Source organism: Cylas formicarius, unplaced genomic scaffold (genome assembly GCF_029955315.1).
Source record: "Cylas formicarius isolate icCylForm1 unplaced genomic scaffold, icCylForm1.1 PGA_scaffold_3__17_contigs__length_32017465, whole genome shotgun sequence".
Taxonomy (NCBI): domain Eukaryota; kingdom Metazoa; phylum Arthropoda; class Insecta; order Coleoptera; family Brentidae; genus Cylas; species Cylas formicarius.
In genome coordinates this window covers 5106099-5121305 of record NW_026844326.1, presented here as the reverse complement: position 1 = coordinate 5121305, position 15207 = coordinate 5106099, and the positions used below count along the sequence as shown (strand labels likewise).

The following is a 15207-nucleotide window of genomic DNA, read 5'->3' as shown; positions in this document are numbered from 1 at the left end:
TTGCAAGCGGCATTAAAAATTGATAAAACACCTTGGAAATGGTTATTATCATTATTGAATTTTAGCTTGAGAAGGACACAAAAAAATCAGCTAAAATACCATAAGGTTGTCGAACTTCCAGCGACTCTATTTTTTGTTTACACAACGTTTGGGACCTATCCAGTCAAGCATCAAGTTGCCCATTACTAGATTGTAGCTATTTCCACACCTGGATGGCTAAAGATGTTTCCATTTTAATTAATGAATAAAGTTTTCTTAAATTTGGTTCTTTTCTAATTGTAGACAACCCGAGCTTGGGACCATCTTGTGTTGTTTGTGTGACGTCAGCCAGGGGGTTAGGCAACTCATTTACACGCAGACTTCTCGATCCGATGCATGGAACTGAGCCAAATAAAGAGACACGACAGTTTCGTCTATACATATTTCGCAATTCCTAAACTTTGGTGTTCACCATTGTGTGTTTCGCAGGTTATTTGGTAGATATGTTACCCTGAAAGATCGTGAAAGTGATTGGTGACATACACCGGTTAATGAGTGAGGGTGATTAGTGCAGTTGTGTAGTGCGACTAGTGTCCAAATCTTGTTTAGTGACTTTGTTAATTAAATTCAGTTGTTAGCGATCGACCAGCAAGTATGGATGAATATAAAGAAGCGTGCTTGCAATTGTTGGGAGAAGTACTGACAGAAATATTAAACGCGGTGGTGTCCGAAACCGAAGAACTTTTGGAAACTGAACTTGCGAAACCAAGAAAATGGTTTAATAGAAGATCCATTCATGGCGCAACTCTTGAAGGAATTGGCTGCTGAAGATACCACAGAATATTATTTTGCTCTCAGGCTGACCTAAGAGTCGTTCAATATACTATTAAATCTCGTTGCACCCGACCTGCTTTGCCGGCTAAAGTGAAATTGCATGCTGTTTCATAGTTATTGGCTAACGGAGTTAGTTTAAGCGTGTTTTTTTTATTAAAGTTGGTTTATTTTCAAATTCAACATATTTGCAATAAACTTAGTAAATACTCGATATTGCCTTAGCCAATATGTCATCTTGTGTTACTACAGTTACAGTTTGAGATTCATTGTTTTCAGAGTAGATAGTCATTGTATTGTCATTATTTGGTTGTAGTAGGTGAAGAGATTGGTCAGCAAGAGCAATGTTATCAGTAGGATCTGGTGTAGAAGATTGTGGTAGTTGTGTTGTAATAACAGCCTTGCGGTTATTGTTTCTAAGGGGAATGTTGTGGTGGTTCTGTGGAAGGAGACTGTTGTGTGTAAAGAGAGTGTCGTGGTGGTGGTGTGTAAGGAGACTGTTGTGATGGTAGTGTGTAAGTCACTGATGGTGAAGACTGATACATATAATTTGCTAACGGGATATATGCGTAGTTGGATAATTTTGGATAAGCATCTTCCTATTGCTTTGTGGATTGGCAAACCTTTAAGCTGGATTGCTACACTTTTCCCGAATATACAAATTATCTTTCTGTTGGTATGCGTGTGCCAGTTGAGTCGGCTACGTTCTTCACTTTATTGACCAAATTACTAAGGTCTCATACTGTCCTTCTACGAGGAATTGGCAATTATCTTTGTTCTTCTTCATCTTGATTACGTTGAGATGTAGGTGTTGCATTAGGGTAATTTTTTTCAACAGACTGATTATGTTGGGATGTGGAATATTCTTCTACATCAAGTATTTCATTTTGTGAATCCAGGTTCTGTAAAACAATAAATTGAGTAATAAAAACCCAACGAAAAAAGAAAAACTTATAGTAAACCATTATTTAGTCAGAAATAACATTCTCTTTTTATCGCTATCAAAGGGACTAGCCTCTGTTCATTAACTTATTTTTTCTGTTGTTTTAGGTACTTAACTGAGACGAATGGAAAATGATTGAAAAATGATTGCTCAGGTGCTATCGATAGGAAACACGTTTCCGTTAAAGCTCCACCAAACGCAGGAAGTTATTACTACCACTACAAAAATATTAATAGTATTGTTCTCATGGCAGTAGCAGACGACTACTACTGTTTTACATATATTGATGTAGGATATAATGGACGTGTATCGGATGGTCAAGTTTTCTCCCATTGTGATCTTAGTCGTGCTTTGGAAAATATATTACTGCCCGAAGATCATGTTCTAGTGGCCGATTATGCGCTTCCTCAAAAACCAAATATGATGAAACCATATGGTGGAAACCAATATTTTCAATTATAGATTATCACGGGCAAGACGAATGGTCGAAAATGCTTTTGGCATCTTAGTAAGTAGATACAGAATTTTCGACAGGCCTCTACCCTTTTTTTCCCAACAAAGTGCATAAAATCGTAAAAGCCTATTGTGATGCATAACTTGGCGAGAAAAACCAAAGTTCCTGTACATGTGGCCACGGTTGATATCGACGACACAGCGAATGGAAATGTCATTGAAGGATCCTGAGGACAAGTGCCATCAGACGGACTTGTGCCATTTACTATGAGAATGCAGAATACCTCATCTCAAATTGCACAAAACGTACACAACGATTATGTAGGTTATTTTATAGGAGAAGATGCAGTCTCTTGGCAGTCTCGAATGATAAATTGAATGAAAACGTGGTTTTCCAGTTGTGTTGTGTCGTCATGTAATAAGGAATATAAAAAATAACATATTTTTTTACTTACCAAATTACTTTCTGAGTCGCTGCACTGTACATTTGTAGCTTTTAAAGCGTCGTCTAATAATTTGAACCACTTTATTTGTGGTTTATATACGTCATATGTTCCAGCTCTAGATTGTGTACTCTGTTTAACTTTCTTAACCTCTTGCGAATATGTAGACATCAAGTTTCTTATTTGAGTATAAACTTCTTTAATTCCAAATCCCGGATGTTCATGTTCAAGAATTTTTTTAAATTTTTCTCTAGAAAGGTACTCTAAAATCGTTTTTGAAGTAATTTCTGCAAGCAAGCAAGCAAGTGCAGTACTCCTTTGGACTACAGACGTTTAAACATACAGTTTGACATTTTAAAAGCTAGCGACGAATGAAAGAAAACCAGGAGTTGTTTATTGTTTAATATACTTGTCGACACTTACATACGAATAGACCATGGAGGAATAACACGAATGTTTAAATAATTGCAAGTTAAATACAAAAATATTAATTATGAAGTTGTAAATAGAGCATATTTAAAATTGCATAAACAATTTCAAATGAAACACGTTACGCTTACCAAGGGTATTGTTGTAAAACCAATGGTGAGTTCCTAATTAAACGTTATATGTCAAGTCGATTTGATAAACTTGCAATCACATAGCGATGGCGATTACAAATTTATAATGGTTTACCAAAATCACTTGACCAAGTTTGTCCACTTACGAACCGTTAAAAACCATGAGAGCGGAAGGAGTAGCATATCACACTCTTCAGATTTTTTTTAATATTGGGTGCTCTCGCCATATTGCATTCGCATAATGGTTGAAAGTTCAGTAACCAAGTCATGCCTGAACTGTGCGCTATGTTGAAGGATGTTAAATGAGTGCACGGAAAGCCTCATCACAGCCAAACACAAGGCAAAGTCGAAAGACTCAATCAGGGCATACAGAATATGTTATCTGAGTGGATGGACGATACTGATTCAAATAAATGGTCAGAAGGGTTTTCATTTGTACAATTCGCCGAAAACAGAACTTACTATGAAGGAATACGCTAGACTCCATATGAAACTCTGTTTGACATTAAACCAACAAGGGGCATAGCATCATCATCTCAATATTGAACCCGAGGATTAGCTAGAATTTTACGTTAATACTTTTAATTTAATTAATGACCATATTGGTGACCATGTTGGTGACATAGATGACCAAAATACCATTGAGATCAATCCAACTTCACCTTATGTTTTAACTAATCCGCAACCCAGCAAGTTCTTATCTGAAATTCCGACTGATCTACAACCCAGCAGATCTTCAACTCAAACGCTGATCTACAACCGATTATGCCTTGAGCCTCCAAGCAGCTTTTAACCCGTAATCAATTTGCAATTTGCAAAGAAAAGTTAATTTCCATGGATAAAATTTCAACTCAAGGGATTTTAATAAGAGAAGCAGCTTCTGTTAATTCAAAAAGTGCAGGGCAACGCTATACAAATTGCAACTGCAAAGTGTTCCATGTCTAAATGTAGCTATAGAAACAAGAGGCTTTTATTTAATTAAAAGTGTCACGGTAGCTTCAGATGTTGCGATAAGTAAGGTTGCCATACTACTGCCATACTTTGTTTCTTTCATTTTTTGTTTAGGAAATAAAATGCATTTTATTTTTATATTCATATTAGATATGTTTGTTGCGTTTGTTTCAAGTTGAACAACATTTTTATATTCATTTGAAATCTTCCATATTTTAATCAATATCAAGAATAACATTTTTATTTTGTTTTCTTTTCATAAAAAAATTTTTTAAACATACACCACGAGTGTATGATGAATGTTGACATTTGCCGGTGACAAAAATAATGACATTTGATGAATATATCGGACTTGGTGCATATTGAGATTCACTGGTACACTTTTTCTCTTGAGTCTATGATGACTTTGCTCCTCAATGTCGTCTCGGACTTGAATACAGTCTGAACTTTGTATTGTTTATTTATACGACTGATCTTATAAAGGAAATCCTTTTTATACTATTTAATTCTATATCGAGTGATTCTTCCTCATATTGTGAAAGTTCTTTTACAAAGTTTTGGGAAGATTCCTAGTTTGGTTGCTTCAGTATTACCTACCTAGTCCAAGACCGAGATACGGGGTATCAAATTTGCAATTTCATTTTGAATTTTTTAAAGTAATCCCTGGAATAATCGAGCTTTTTCACAAAATTTTTCAAATCTGGATTTTTTGACATTACAAATCTATTTTGGTTAATGATTTCGGGGCAAATTTTAGAGAGCGCTATATATAATATTTTTTGTGTATTGGATACTTCATAATTTTTGGCGCCTTAGTGCATGTAGATTTTTAATAAAGATATCATTTCTTACACCTATTTTACAAAGAAAGGTAAATCTTTTAAACTCTGCATCGAGTTGTCGTTTTCCAGAAAATTGGGTTTGAAATTTTCAGTGCAACATTACCTGATATTTAAAATTTCATTTTTTTATGCCATCAATTTTAAAATAACCTAGATAATGCATATACATTTAAAAAAGGATGTTGTGGTGAGTATATTGCTACTAAAGCTCAATTCGTAACTGCTTTAAACATGATTGAGCTAGAATTAACCCCAAGAGGAATATTCGGAGAAAAAATAAATGATTCGGCGTAATTATCAATCCGGTGCCATAATTCATGAACTACTACTTCTACTACTACTACTTCGAGTATGAACTGCTACTTCTTCACATACTAGCGACTTCATATGCCCTCAAACACAAAAATCAGTAGGACTAAAATCTGGACTGCTAGGACCAACCCAACGATGAGGAAATTGATTATTTAGGTTGTACCTGATATATTTCCGTGGACTTTAACGGCCAGTATCATAATTGATGAATTTTTCCTGGCTGTTAGGCCGTGCTCTATTAGTTTTGCGACCAAAGCTTTCAACTGCTAATGCGGCAGCCATCCTCAGCGACGACTGCTGCCAGTACCAGTCCCGCAATGGTCGTAGCGTTACTATCTATGGTCCACTGAGGATGGCTGCTTCAGTAGCAGTTGAAAGCTTTGGAAGCAAAACTAATAGACCACGGCCCGCCAAACTTATCAATTAGTACCTAACATGTCTCGAAAAGTGTGCCAGAGCTAAAACTTGCACGAAAAGCATTGTTCTTCTTAACTCTAAGGATAATATAGATAACAGATAATAGATAATCGGCGAAATGAGTTTGAAAAAAATTGACGTACAGCTGGCCGTTTAAATTAGGCAGTAGTTCGATGGGTCCTGACATGTAATTATCAATTATTCCGTACCAAACGTTTATTTTAAAGTCCTGTTAAAAATGAAGTTCAGTTGTCAAATGGGGGTGTTTTAGATCCCACGTATGCTTATTCCTAGAGTCACAGACACCTCTGCGTCCAAATATTGCTTCATCTGTAAACAATATTTTATTTAAAAACATTGGGTCGGCGTTTGGCCAGACCGGACAACAACCAGCAAATTCCAATCTGCACAGGAGTAAAGTAATATGGAGAAAGCTTTTTTTTCTTGGTGTAAAACTCTACAAACAAATTTCTTCAAAACGGCGACTCATGGCGAAATTTAAAAAGTTTTTTTGTGTAAACAAGGTGTACGAAGCGATATATTTATTAAAAATCTACATACACTAAGGCGCAAAAAAGGTATTAAGTATCAAACGCTCGAAAAGTACCAAACGTAGCGACCTCTCCAATTTGCCCCAAAATTATTCACAAAATGGATTTCTCTTGCCCAAAAACCCCGGTTTGCCAAATTTTATGCAAAAAGCTCGAATATTTCATTAATTATTAAAAAAGTTCGTAAATAGGTGATGATTTAGTATGAATTATGCAGTTCTCGATAGATTCTATATTCAATTGCTCAGAAGGTTCAGAAGGCTACTGCCACCTTCTGCGCTTGTAGAAGAATTTTTGGACAAACGTGGGGCCTAAAGCCCATTATGGTTAGATGGATATATACTGCCCTTCTCATCCCACAGACCACTTACGGTTCTATCGTTTGGCGGATAGCACTGAACAGGCAAACCAACATCAAAGCATTAAACAGAGCCTACAGACTTGCGGCGCTGGGTATAACAGGGGCTATGAAACTACGCCCACCATTGCCATGTTAGCTATACTAAATGTTAAGCCCCCATCTCTATATGCTAAAGCCTCGGCGGAAAAAACTGCCATGAGGCACTTTAACGGCTTTTGGAGGAAGGAGGTTTATGGACATGCAGAGATACTTAAGGACAAGGATCTGGAGCAGGTTCTGACCATGGGTGGTGATCGCAGCTCCAAGAGCTACCACTTCAAAACCAACTTCAGAGAAATCTTCCCAAATAGGCAAGATTGGGCAGGGAACTCCCCAAGCTTCCTGAAACCAAAGGGACTCATCTGGTACACAGACGGGTCCAAGACACAGAAAGGAACAGGAGCAGCATACTGGTGCGAAGGACCAAGGAACAGAGAAAACTTTAAAATTGGGACACATTACCACCATCTTCCAGGCAGAAATTTATGCGATTTGGGCCTGTGCCATACATATATCTGTTGCCACAGCCGTGCACCCCTTAGGTCGCTCATGTCAGTCGAAATCACCTCAAGGATAATCCGAGATTGCATTGAGATGCTTTGACAGGTTTGCTAAAGCAAATCACGTCAGACTCGTCTGGGTCCCAGGACACTGTCGAATCCCAGGGAACGAGAGGACAGATAGGCTAGCATAGAGTGGAGCTTGTCACTCAAGTACACTACCTATCTGTCCTACCCCAGTACATCAGGACAGATAGGCTAGCATAGAGTGGAGCTTGTCACTCAAGTACACTACCTATCTGTCCTACCCCAGTACCCGACAGTTTCTTTAAAAGTTTATTTGACCAGAGATCTAGCAATAGATTTCTCGATATGTGGCTTAAAGCTGAAGGTATGAGACACACTAAAGTCCTCTTTCAGGGGCCATCCAAGACTCTTACTTATCGGGCTCAACGGGAATCAGCTGAGGCTGACTATTGGGCTGATAACTGGACACTGGTCAACAAGAAAGCATCTTAGGAACATCATGGAAGATGTATTATGTCCAGGATGCAACGCAGCAGATTAAACTCCTCCGAAAGGAAATTCTGGGAGTGGACACAGGAAATAGTATCAACATTCTGGAAGTAGGTATTGGAAGGCTGATTTGCTATGCTTCGGCAGTCGGTCTCCTTTACACACCCTCCTAACTCAGAAATTGTCCTTCACAGGTCCCGGACACCATGGCACAACAATGAATGAACAATGAATTCAAATTTCAAATTATTATTATTATTCTTGAGTAAGTTCGTCGAGGCACCATGTAATTTCTTTGCATACCTAATGAGGTTTTATTATTCTGCACTTTTCTGAAATAGACTATAATTTATAATTTTATTGTTTGGCTCAGATTTTTTGGAGCCAATTGCCAGGACGAAGTCTGCCCCGGTAAAGATTTTTTAACAACTTTTCCCATTTACTGTCGAACTTTCGAATCGAATCGAGCCCGATCTAAAAAGTTATCAAACTTAAATCAAAAAGTTTAAGCGGATTTCAGTAGCGTTATTTCGAATTACCAGTCCATGATATCGGACTTAAGCATATGTATGCGTTATTGCTAAACTAGAACTAAATATGAGTAAAAAAGACAAAAAATGAAGTAAGTAGCTAGTACCAGTAAAGTTCCTAAATAGGGAACTTGGCAACTTTTTTTATTTAACTAGAATATGAAAAATATGAAAACACATTATACCAAATATGAACCCTTAAATTTCAGTTATTCATTCGATGTGACGTCACACCGCACGTTACAAGTAGAACGGACATTTCCAACATTTCTCATTGATTTCTTATCAAATTTTCATCGTTAGTCTCGATTTTCAAGTGTTTCATGTCCAATATTTGTATTTATTATGGAAATTACTCGTTATAAATACGGTGTCGTTCGTTTTTGTACGAGTTCAACTGCGAAATATCAAGATAAAATTTTCGACGATAAAAAGCCCCGATTGAAATGACTAAAAGTATGCGGAAGAGGTATAGAGGATTATTCTACGAAGAGCACAAACTTTTACGTTTGTAAAGATCATTTTAGTGTAAGTATGAAAGTCTAAATATAGTTAGAGTTAGGTAAACTTAGTAGTTTACCAGTAAAGCTTACAATACATCTTCCGTTACATAGATATTTAATTAAATATAAAGAATATGTAGATACTAATTTTATATAGATATCGGTAATTAATTATCTAGTAGAAGAATGGGTTAGGTACCCATTATTTATACTTAATAAATATTTAATAATTATGTGAATTTTTCGTTTCAGATTGCGGAAGATATGGATAATTATGTAAAGTTGAAACTAATCGCTGATAAAAAAAGTAATGAACCCTCATTTAGTTCCTCGCATTTTCAATTGACAGCCAGACAGAAAGAGAACATTTTCAGTTCCTCCAGGGGCAGCAGCCGTTAAAAGGGCATGTACAAGACTTGTTGATCACGCAGTGGCTTCCAGTTTTGGTACAACATTATCAGAAATATTACAAACTAATGTCAGTGTTGAAAATTAAATGTGATTAAATTTTATAATGAAGATGTCACAAAAGAACAAGAAACTAATCTTCTAAAAAATATGTATGACACTCGCTTTAGTGGAGAAAGTAGTGAAAATCATTTCAATGCAAAGATGGTGATAGTGACCTTTAACTAACACTAACACTAATACTAAGTGAAGATCGTAGCGAAGTGGGTAAAGAACTTTCCGATGAAAAGAAAAATACGAACGTATATGTTTACGCTCTACAGTTATGAAGTTGCAAAATGAGCCTAGGTTATACTTGGGATTACCTGATTATATTTGTTTCTTGTTTGTTGCACCACGAATTTCAACTTGAGAATAATCCTCCGAAATTTTGATGTATTAACCATTTTCAGTTTTAAATAGAACTAGAGAATTAAACCTCAAATCAAGCAAAATTAAACTCAAGAATAACTAAATACCACGTTCTATCAATGAATATTAATTATTTAACGTGCTACTTCATTGTCTGTGTATGAGCGCATAGATCGCAATACCGCGGTCTGATGTCACAACCAATGGCAGCGCGTTTTAGGAACGGGTAAAATTATTCAAATTTTGAAACCTTTAATTTTCAAGTAATTTAATTGTGATTGGAATTTTTCTTTTTATGCGAACTTCCTTTTGATAATTTCTTACGATTTTAATTGTTCCCTATTGTCAATTACACATTTGCCAGTAAAAGAATTGAATATGCCGCTTCTAAATGAAACCCGGAGAATTGAAATTTTAAATTATTTTATTAGGTGTTGAAAATGCCCATCATTAACATGACTCAGAATATTTGGTTCTTTCTTATACGCTTATTATATTCTCTCATCCATAGGGCATTATTTGTACAAGGTGAATCAACGATAGAGTAAAGTTCATTATAATAATAGTAATTCATAAATGAACCTAATGGTTTTTCCAATATTTTAATTTTTCCAAAAAATACTAGTTGTCGCACCTGCAAAAAAATAACGGTATTCAAAATAAACAAATATATTTGTATCAATTTAAATAAAAAAATCTCCATTTTCACTGAGAAATCTTATAAAAACCACGTCTTTTATTGAGTACGTATACTTATTTTTAATACTATCTCAATATTTACCTTTCTGTCTGTCTTCTAGACCGTGATTTTGAATATAGCAATAGAGATCTATCCAAATTATTTGTCTAAGTTAATGTTTTCGCAGTAATGGAGCAGTTAATTGCCATCACATGCATTATTATTTAACAGTTAATCGTTTCTAGGTAAGGGAAGTGCAAAACCAAAACCATTGGTCACTTAATGTGTGGCGTGGAATAAAACACAGTTACGTATTTATTGTGCGTACTGTTTAGATGTCCTCTTTGTAACTAGTTTAGAACCATCTGGTTTAGAGATATGGAGTTTGTTGGATAATCTAGAACCGGGGTGGATGTCTGCTCTAAAACTTAATCAATAAAACTTTTTTCTGCCTTTTTAACGGTTACAAGAAAAACGTTTCACAAATCAGGTTAAAACTTTTTTTATTATCATTATTAATATGTTGTTTCATTTTATTTTGTTTATTTTATATAATTTTTTTACAGTGGTCGTTCTGTTAGCATTGACTGCGCCATTATGTACACATTACAGTTTGCAGGTCCACTTGTTTTTCCTTAATACAATAAATAAAATTGAAAATTGAAGTAGGCAGCCGCGAATATTTACTGAAGCATGAATGAAATCTAAAAATCAAATAGTTATGATACATGATAAATCATAAAAACCTGATGATTTCCAACCTAGCGGACAAATGGCTGCAGATGGCCAATTTTAATTTGTTGTTCATGAAATTCGAATGCCAAATAAGGTGTGTTTCCATAACAAAACGAATGATTGGCCCATTCTGAACATTATCTTTATTAATTTATTTATAAACCCAAATGCTAACCAAGAGGCAGACGAGGCTGCCCAATTACAGGATAGCGTATATTAAACATAAGATTACATGGTCGCAAATACAAAAGAAACCTAACTGTATGTTTCCTAAGCTAATAGATAGTAATTAAAAGAATTTTACAAAATTTTGTATATGTGTCTTTTAGACAAATTTAGGCTTAAGTTGAATAAGTTTGTATCTTCGTTGTTAGGTAAAACACAGTTTGCGGAGAGTTTGAGAAGTAGTTATATCTGATTCTTTCTATTGAAAAAGTTAGCCCAGTGAGCACTCGATAAGGAGTAGCATTAAAATAAAAGTGACTTGTACAAGGTGACTCAATAAGATTGTTTCCACTTTTATGCAAAAAAAATTACGCCTGGCAATTTCTGCGTGTTTCAAGCAACCTTATAAAACTGTAGGTTATTTATATATATATATATATATATATATATATATATATATATATATATATATATATATATATATATATATATATATATATATATCTAAAAATAAAGTTTCTAAAAATCTTTTTTTGGACACTCTCCATTTATTATCTTTAGTGCACGGAAGTAATTTAAAAAACTTTCACACCTTGAGCATAGTGGTCCCTCTCTTGCATGCGGAAAAATCGATTTTCCTGTTTTTTTAGGAAAATTGCTTTTTCCACGAGCGTGTGGAAAATGCGATATTTGGCATCGGCATGTGCATGTGCTTTTAGGTGCATTAATTGCTTTGGGAAACGGAACAGTTAACAGTTAAAAATTACCATGTCATCTCAAATTCTAGCAGCGATTATCACGCTTCACTGTTGAAACAGTATACAGGATACTATTTATAAATCATCTCGATTTCTTCTAAGTCGGTAATTTATGAATCAAACTTGCTAAAGTTTTGCCAATCATCATGTTGGCTTCTTCAGAGCTTAACTGAAACTGGTCAAAGGTAAAGACCGTTGCTTATAGATTTCTATGGATTCTCGAAGTTTGCTTTTTTAGAAAAAATGATTACATGCTAGAATTCTAGTTTTATCGAATAAGATTCAATGTTCGGTTTCATGACTGTGATCGGCAACTGCTGATGAGTTTATTTGTCGTAGTCTTCCTTATGCTTTGAGCATAGTTCATATTTTTCATCCGGTCTCTGCAATGCCATGAAATGCTGTAAACTCTCGGTATCTCAAACAGAATTTTACGGATCGAAGATGACATAATATCTAAGAATAGGAGATTATTGCTATTTTCTGATTCAATGGTAAATAGTTAAGAAAATTTTGGAAGGATTCTTGACCATAACAAAAGGATCATCAATGTAGCGTTTGCAGGGCTTTCTTCTTAAAGGCTTCTATAAGAAAACCTATACGTTTGTTTATAAATTTGACCGTGGCAAGAAAAACATGTTCCAGACAATCATTTTTCACTTAAGATGGGGTTTGGTTCCAGATTCTGGGATTTTAATATATCAGAAATAACTTTAAGAATTTCAGGAACAGGGACTTTAATAAAGAGGGATTCTATGTCAAAAATAACCAGAAAATCATTTCAATGAAATAAAAGGAATGAAGTACAAAACTATCAGTTTTCCCTGTAACATGAAAGCGAAAAATATGAATTGGGCTCCAATAGCATGAAAGTGTCTTAGGCCTACGACAAATAATCAGCAGTTGCCGAACATATGATGAAACCGGATATCAAATACCAAATAATCTTAACCACGACTCAAGTCTTTACTTTCACTCTTCATGCCCCTCGTTTAGCTTCGCCTCTCCAAAGTAATATACAAAGAGGTATAGAGTAGAATGCGATCCAATGTCAGTTAAGCTCTGGAGAAGACAACAGGAGGATTGGTGAAACGTCAGCAAGTTTTATTTATAAACCACCGATCTAAGAGATATCGTGAACATTTGTAAATAGTATATTTTTTAAGTTTTTCAAAATTTGATCGTCACGTTTGACAAAATGTTAAAAACTAGGCTTAAATTTGAGTTTTTCTATTGTTCTAAACATTCACATCGTCAAAGTCGTCAAACCGCAACTTTTCAAATGGGATACCAAGTAATTTTAAGCGTTATCTAGAACTTATATCTCTATCACATCCACAGGGTTGCCTATAGCTATTCCGAACCATATCCGAAAATATTAGGTTTTCGATAGTATCGTATTCAAGTACGTGGCAATGAAAAAGCAATTATTGTGTTCTGTTGTCAAACATGCTAATTTATTAGTATCTCGACATCTGTCCTAACAAAGTAAAAGTATAAATTTAGTATGAAAGAATACTCGTCTTTTTAAGATTTATTTTAATTCGACAGGTACGAGCCGTTGCATCTGAAAAATAATGGTCACTTGTAACTTTTGTGTCCTTTTATTTATCATGATAAATAGTGCTACACGAAAACATTTGATTGTGATTTACATAATATAAAAGGTGTTTTTTAGGGGCAACCGTTTTTTAACTGGCAGCTATTTTGTCAGCAGTGATTTATGTCCAGTTTGGTTTTCCATTTCAACGTAAATAGACTGACGCCTGAACAACGCTTCATGGTTCACAGCACTTTACTATGAAATGTTTTCGCGCTACGTTTACTTTAAATGATAATAAGTCATTGCTGCTGTGGAGCGTAGCGTAGAGGAAGACTGGAATCAGTCTATCTGCCATAGTGCACAGGTTTTGCGGAAGATCTTGGTTTGCATGCTTACAAAATCCAGTTTGTCCATGAATTGAAGCCACACCAAGGAGTAGACGAATGGGCCCAAAACAAGATTGCTGTTGATCCCAATTTTCATAAGCGAATTTTACTTAGCGATGTAGCTCACATTTGGTTGAATGGATACGTCAAAAAACAGAACTGTCATATTAGGAGTAATGATGATCCTCAAATGTATATTGAGTCCCCGTTACATCCAGAAGAACTGACTGTTTGGTGTGCTTAATGGACTAGTGGTATAATTGGTCCGCCACGATTGCTGACTTTTTCGTTCATCAATTGAATAACTATGATGTGAAGGAGCTGTGGTTAAATGAAACGTTTGGTAACCGCATAGTTTCACGTTTCGGAGCCGTGAATTGGCCTCCAAGGTCGAACGATTTGACGCCGCTAGACTATTTTCTATAGAAATATGTGAAGTTTCAAGTCTACGTCGATAAGCTCGAAGCGATTAACCACTTGGAGGACAACATTCGAAAAGTTATTGCCGATATACGGCCACAAATGTTGGAAAAAGTTATTGAAAATTGAAATATGGAAAAGTGGTAAGTATATGCCAGAAGTATATTATAATGCCAGAAGATTATATTTCGAATAAAGTAAATTTCATGTCAATTTAGTCAATTTAAAAAATTATCTTCAATATATTACATTTCAAGGTTCTATGCCCCTAAAAAAACCGTTAGAATCATATTGTGCCGTACATCGTTGTATTCGTAATAAAAAATGGTATTTTATACACGGTGTAGCTTTTTCACGGACCATATGAATCACTTAAAATGGTAACCAAGAAGTGACTTAATATTTATATCTCTTTAAATCATACCAGAAAAAAATAAAAACGAAATGGGAAGTGATGGGAATTTTTTAGTTTTCACAACAGCATGTCGTTATCCCTTAAATTGTATATAAAATGGGCCATTGTCTGTCTTTAAAAAATATTTAAGCATATATATTTCAAATCTCTCTGACGAAACTTTCCTTTGTAATATTGGTATTAGTGAATAAATAAATGTCTGCTCGACTCTGCACTCCCTTTGTAGTGAATTATTAAATATACAGAGGAACGGCGTTGTAATAAAATATATCCTTCTATCGACGCCCCCGACGAATTAGTAATGCCGTTAACGATATTATTTGATAATCGATACGGGTACTTACGTTGAGTGTGGCTCCCGCGATGGAATACGATATGAAGGGTGGGTCACGTCCTTTGATGTAGACAAATATTTTGCTTTCGCCCTTCTTCCACACTACTTTGTGCAGTTGCTCGGGAGGCACGCTGTGCTCGCACGTCATTATCACGTGTCCGCCTCTGGTCGCGTAGCGGGGCATTATTAACTCGACGCGGTCGATATTAGAGAACACCGCTG

General features: G+C 35.4%; 1 protein-coding gene across 2 annotated transcripts in view; it reads right to left on the bottom strand.

Annotated features, from left to right (window-relative positions):
- LOC132699568 (uncharacterized) overlaps positions 1 to 15207 on the bottom strand; it is a 106540-nt gene that overhangs the window by 53281 nt on the left and 38052 nt on the right. For both annotated transcript variants that reach the window (XR_009618519.1, XM_060666359.1), the window contains exon 3: positions 14996 to 15204. Coding sequence is in view for 1 of the 2 variants with exons in the window: in XM_060666359.1 (XP_060522342.1) it covers positions 14996 to 15204 (209 nt within the window). In the remaining variant the exon portion in view is untranslated. The remainder of the gene's footprint in view (positions 1 to 14995; positions 15205 to 15207) is intronic.